The sequence below is a fragment of the Coenobita brevimanus genome, chromosome 55 (genome assembly GCF_032717465.1).
Source record: "Coenobita brevimanus isolate Jiangsu-jjx chromosome 55, ASM3271746v2, whole genome shotgun sequence".
NCBI classification, from domain to species: Eukaryota; Metazoa; Arthropoda; class Malacostraca; order Decapoda; family Coenobitidae; genus Coenobita; species Coenobita brevimanus.
In genome coordinates, this window is record NC_137008.1 from 35868800 (window position 1) to 35874876 (window position 6077).

Below are 6077 nucleotides of genomic sequence, written 5' to 3' on the forward strand. Positions count from 1 at the left end.
TCCCCCAGTATCCCTGCTTGTCATTCGAGGCGACTAAAAGGGTTGGTGGTGGGTTAGTGCCCCACCCCGTAAAAAGAACTAACTAAAAAAGCGAATAAAGTGCCTCGGACCCTTACGGACCATACGTTGACGACTAAGGAACGGACAAAGGACATTCTTAGGGTGGGAACGTGGAATGTGAGAGGAGTGAATGATGAAGTGAAAGAGAGAGAGATTGTTCAGGTGCTTGAGGATGCAAAAGTGGATATATGTGGATTGACTGAAACTAAATGGAAAGGAGAAAGGGTGAAAGAATGGGAATATGGTTTAGGTATATGTGTGGGAGTCAATGAAAATGAGAGGGCAAGAGAGGGAGTATGTCTGATGATAAGCAAGAAGTGGAAGAAGAATATAAGAGAGTATGGAACAGTGGGTGCAAGGATTGTATGGGTGAGGATGAAAGTAGGTATACAAGCGTGGGCGATTGTATGTGTGCATGCTCCGACAGAGGATCGAGTGGCAAGGGTGAAAGATGAGTTTTGGGCGAGTGTAGAAGCATGTATGGACAAGTTTGAGAGGAGCGAAAGAGTGCTGTTGATTGGAGACATGAATGGCAAAGTTGGGAATGTACGAGTGGATGGAGTGGTTGGTCAGTGGGGTGTGCCAGCTGACGTAGATGGGAATGGAAGTGCTTTGGTGGACATCTGTGCTTGTAAGGGATTGGCAATAGCCAACACCTACTTTCGGCATAAGATGATCCACCGGTATACATGGAGAGTAATGAGGAGGATGGATGGTGAACTTGTTGAACAAAAGGCAATGATAGACTACACGTGTGTGGATGAGTGAATGAGAAGACAAGTGTTGGATGCAAGAGTGTGGAGAGGGTGGGGGAATGGAGTCTCGGACCATCACTTAGTGATATCCAAGGTAGAGCTGCAAAGAAAGTGGTTGAGGAGACGAAGGGGAAGAAAGGAGGAAGCAACTCCTGGGAGAAGAGTGGAGAAATTGCAAGATAGTGAGAAGATGACAGAGTATAAGAGCATAGTGGAAGAAAGATTGGGAAGGTATGAGCTAGAGCAGATGGAAGGGGTGGAAGACGTATGTAAGATATTCACTGAAGAGATAAGCGCAGCGTGTGAGGCGGTTTGTGGAGTGAGGAGGAGATGCAAGGGTGTGCAAGGGACAGCATGGTGGAATGATGAGGTGAAACGAGCTGTAGAACAAAAGAAGAAGGCATATAGTGAATGGTTAGTGAGTATAGGTAGGGGAGAAGATGAGAGAGAGAAGAGAGAGGTATATGTGAGCAGGAGAAGGGAGGTTAAGAGACTGGTGAAGGAGAGTAAAAAGAAAGTGGATGAAGAGTTTGGGAACAATCTGAGTGTGAAATGGAGGGAGAGTAAGAAATTGTTTTGGAAGGAGGTAAAGAAAGTAAGGCAGTGTGAAAGGGGAAATAGTAGGGGAGTGAAAGATAGGAATAATAGATTGTTGGTGGAGAAGAGAGAGAAACTGAGGAGATGGAAGGAGCACTTTGAGGATTTGTTGAATGTAGAGAGTGAGAGCAGTGCGAGTATACAGTAAGTGGTTGGGGAATGGCTGGGAGAAGAAAAGATGAGAGGAGGGAGGAAGAGATCAGTAGGGTGGAAGTAGTGGAAGCGATGAAGAAGATTAAGTTGGGAAAGGCCCCAGGAATTGATGGAGTGTGTGGTGAAATGCTTAGGTATGGGGGTGAGATTGTTGTGGAGTGGATATAGAAGTTGTGTAGATTGGCTTGGGAAGAGGGAATGGTTCCAGAGGACTGGAAATCAGGTATAATTGTTCCTTTATACAAAGGAAAAGGGGAGAGAGAAGTATGTTGTAACCATAGGGGTATTTGCCTACTTAGTGTGACTGGTAAAATATATGGTAGAATACTCATTGATAGGGTTAGGCATATGACAGAGGAGCTAGTTGGAGAAGAACAAGGGGGATTTAGGAAGGGAAAAGGGTGTGTAGATCAGATATTTGTTCTAAGATATTTAGTGAAGAAGCATCTAGAGAAGGGAAGGAAAGTGTATGCTGCCTTCATGGACTTGGAGAAAGCTTATGACAGAATAGACAGGCAAGGTATGTGGAAGGTATTAAGAATATATGGAGTGGAGGGGAAATTGTTGAGTGCTGTGAAGAGTATGTACGAGGGAGCTAGGGTTACGGTGCGAGTGGATGGTGAGCTGAGTGAGTTCTTTGATCTCAATGTGGGACTGAAACAGGGTTGTGTGATGTCTCCATGGCAGTTTAATTTATACATGGATTGGGTTGTGAAGGAGGTGCAGGGTAGGGCAGTGGATGTGGGGGTGGCTCTAATGAATGAGGGTGAGATTTGGAAGCTTCCGGTGTTGCTGTTTGCTGATGATACAGTACTGTTGAGTGAAGATGAATGGGAGTTGCAAGGTTTGGTGAATGAATTTGGGACAGTGTGTAGGAGGAGGAATCCGAAAGTTAATGTAAACAAAAGTAAAGTTATGGTGTTTGAGAGGAATGAAGTCACAGAGTGTGCAGTGAGGTTGGATGGTGAGGATATGGAGAATGTGAGTGCATTCAAGTACTTGGGTAGTGTGATGAGTAAGGATGGAACTTTGGGGGATGAAGTGCGTGAAAGGGTACAGCATGGAAGGAAGGTTGTTGGTACACTAAAAGCAGTGATGAGAAATAGGGAGGTGAGTATGGAAGTTAAGAAGTCACTGCATGATAGTATTGTGATCCCTACCCTGATGTATGGAAGTGAGGCTTGGACCTTGCAAGAGGGGAACAAGTCAAGAGTGAGAGCAGTGGAAATGAGTTACTTGAGAGGAGCATGTGGAGTGACGTGGAGGGACAGGTTGACGAATGAAGAAGTGAAGGAACGATGTGGGGTGAATGTGGATGTTGTTGAGAAGATTAGGAGAAATACACTGAGGTGGTTTGGACATGTGAAGAGAATGGAGAATGAAAGACTGACTAAGAGGGTGTATGTAGGTGAGGTGGAGGGAGGGAGAGGGAGAGGTAGACCGAGGATGAGGTGGAGGGATGGAGTTGAGAGGTATATGAGGGAGGGGGGGTGAGTTGGGGGGAGGGTAGTCAAATGGTGGGTGACAGAGTGACCTGGAGGCATTTTGTCTGCGGCCACCCTTTGCGGGATTAGGGCGTCGGGCTATATATAGATAGATAGATAGATGTATATATACAGTATATATACATATATATATATATATATATATATATATATATATATATATATATATGGAGCCTCTGTGGTACAGTGGTAGAGTGTGCGTTTCGTAAGCTGGTGGACGCGGGTTCGCCTCCCGCCAGTTGTAAAAACTTTGGGAATCATTCACCGAGCCACTGACCACTTTGGCAGACATCAGGTGTGCTGTGGTTAAACCAGTGTCGCATACTAGTATGCTTGTCCTGGTCAGCTGACGGCGGGCCGATTACACTTGGTTCACAGACTACACACACATCCAAAGCCACTACAACATTACAATTACACTTACCAGCACTTCTCACCCTATATACAGTCTCTACTAGACAGCCTAAGGCACTGGGTAGAGATACATTGGCTGTATCGTCCCTGCTTTGGTAGGGATAGGCCAGTCCTGCAGTGGACCTCAACAGCTCATGATGATATATATATATATATATATATATATATATATATATATATATATATATATATAAATGAATAGTTAGAGAGAGAGAGAGAGAGAGAATTAATGGAAGAGACTAAAACTCAAGTTGCGAAAAAAAAAAAAAAGTTGGAATGTCATAAATTTAGTGCATGGAGAAAGGAAACGAAATCCTGGAAGCCTCCAATGTATTGTCCTTTCAAGGACAACAAAAGAAAGCCAGAACGAGTCTTTCTTTTGAGATACCTGGATACATTGCATTTTGAAGATTAAAGGTCATAGACTGAGGAAAATACAGATTGATGAAAGATGTTTAGAAGATTGAAGGTCATAGACTGAGGAAAATACAGATTGATGAAAGATGTTCCGCGATTTCATACATAAAGGAGTGTGAGTACCAGTTAACTCCTGCATCACAGAGCTGGGTAGATAAGGGATGAAAGTACGTTGCTACACTGGTACTGTGCACCCTCCGTCAGGGGAGAGAGATGCAAGCAAACAAATCAGAAAACAGTGACTAATGAAATGGTGACAATATAGGAAGAGAGGTACAATACTACAGCGAATAGAGAGATGTTGAAGGGTGTCAGTAAAAGACAGAAGCTGATGAGACGAGATTTTCTCTATTCTATGTAGAACACCTGATCAGTAAAGGGGCTTTCACACATTCAGGAGTCGGATGAAGAATCATTGCAAGTTGCTGCTCTTGAGACACTCTGCATCCTACTCCTGACAATTCCTCTGTAGTCCTGCAGACTCTCGGCACTGTATCGGGACTCTGCGCACTCCTGATGTTTTTGACAGGTTCAACATATTTCGAGAATCGCTACGAATTTATTTTAACTTCTAGGTCGTACCTAAGGTGTTCGGACTACTCTTAGCGACTCATACCTACTCTCAACGGATGCTTGTATCAAAAAGCCTTTGCGAATTGCTAAGAATCATTGTGAGTAACTAAAGCCCCATACACACTGGGCATCAAGTTGCGCAACAAGTTTCAGCCTCACGACCTGCAACATGTTGCTGACAGACCAGAGTGTCCACACTAGAGACTCACAAGTTGCGCCACTAGTTGAGCAACACTCCTTCAGGATTTCAATAAAATGCATTGTAGTTGCTTTTGTCCAGTCTTTGTGTCTGCAGTATTTCCTCAGTCATCATTCCCGATATGATCTGGCATGAAGATGCTCTCCGGATGACAGTCGCGCGGCTACTGCCTAGTGCCCGGCCCACATCAAGTTGTGCAACATGATGCACAAATGCCCTCGAGCCAGAACGGCGCATCAATGCACGCAACTCGGCCCGCAACACCGAAAATCGGTGATTTTCAAAACGTTGTGCAACTTGATGCCCAGTGTGTACGGGGCTTAAGAGTAGCTAGGAGTCACTAGGAGTTTGTAAGAGCAGAAATGAGTCTCCCAAGAGTAGGTAGGAGTTTCACAGGAGTGCTCAAAAGTATCATTTCGTTTCATCCACGAGTTACGAAGAGTAGCTAAGAGTTATCTATGAGTTGCTACGAATATGCCAAGATCATGGTAAAAGTGTGGCAGGTGTCACTGCGAGTTTGCTGGGAGTCAGTGACCGTTGGATTTGAGGTGTAGTAGTGGGATCCATCATTGGGGGGGGCACCTGATTGTGCCTCCAAGGCACCGACTGCACGGTGGAAATTCCATTTGTTGGAGTAAAGGGAAGCCACCTCCTTCCACTGTTTTGGCATTGTGGGGCAGGCCAGGACATCCTTCAGGTACTCTGCAATGATGGCCTTGCAGGTCTCGGGAATGATATGTGAGACGGTATTGTGGTCCACTCTGAAGCCATATGAAAGGGTTTTGTAACTATGTCCAGTCGCCAGGTAGCGTGGAGTGATGGCCAGCCTCAACCCAGGTGACAGTGACTTCCTCCAGGTGTCCTGCTTCTCGATGCGGGAACCAACCCTTTCCAGCAGTTCCATGAACATGTTGTCATCCACTCAAAGAAAATTTCTGACGCTTTGGGAGTCCCCTGATTTCAACTCTTCAATAAGTTTCTCGTACTGGCCGTACATAGGACGTCGTAGTAGCCATAACCTGCTCCAAAGGGTTCTCTTCTTTTGCTTCCTTTTCTTCTTCTCAAGTAACAGCCTACATATTGCCACACTGATGTCGGCTGCACATGCCAAATTCACCTGCAGCATCAGTAGTTTCAATTCCCGGGCACCACCGGCCATGGTCGTTGAGGACAGAGGTCTATATGCTGAATGCAAGCTCGCTATTGAATGAGTAGTCCACCTGCATCACATCCTTTATATACATACCTATATATATATATATATATATATATATATATATATATATGTGTGTGTGTGTGTTTGTGTGTGTGTGTGTGTGTGTGTGTGTGTGTGTGTGTGTGTGTGTGTGTGTGTATACATAGTATATATATATATTTTTCGCCCAACACTCCTGACAGACACAC

The 6077-nt window shown here is 44.8% G+C and overlaps 1 protein-coding gene across 1 annotated transcript; it reads right to left on the reverse strand.

Annotated features, from left to right (window-relative positions):
* Window positions 1–5139: 5139 nt before the first annotated feature.
* Window positions 5140–5583, reverse strand: LOC145401296 (uncharacterized). The gene has a single exon (XM_080273624.1). It carries the CDS (start codon window positions 5581–5583, stop codon window positions 5140–5142), a length of 444 nt encoding a protein of 147 aa, XP_080129750.1.
* Window positions 5584–6077: the final 494 nt, after the last annotated feature.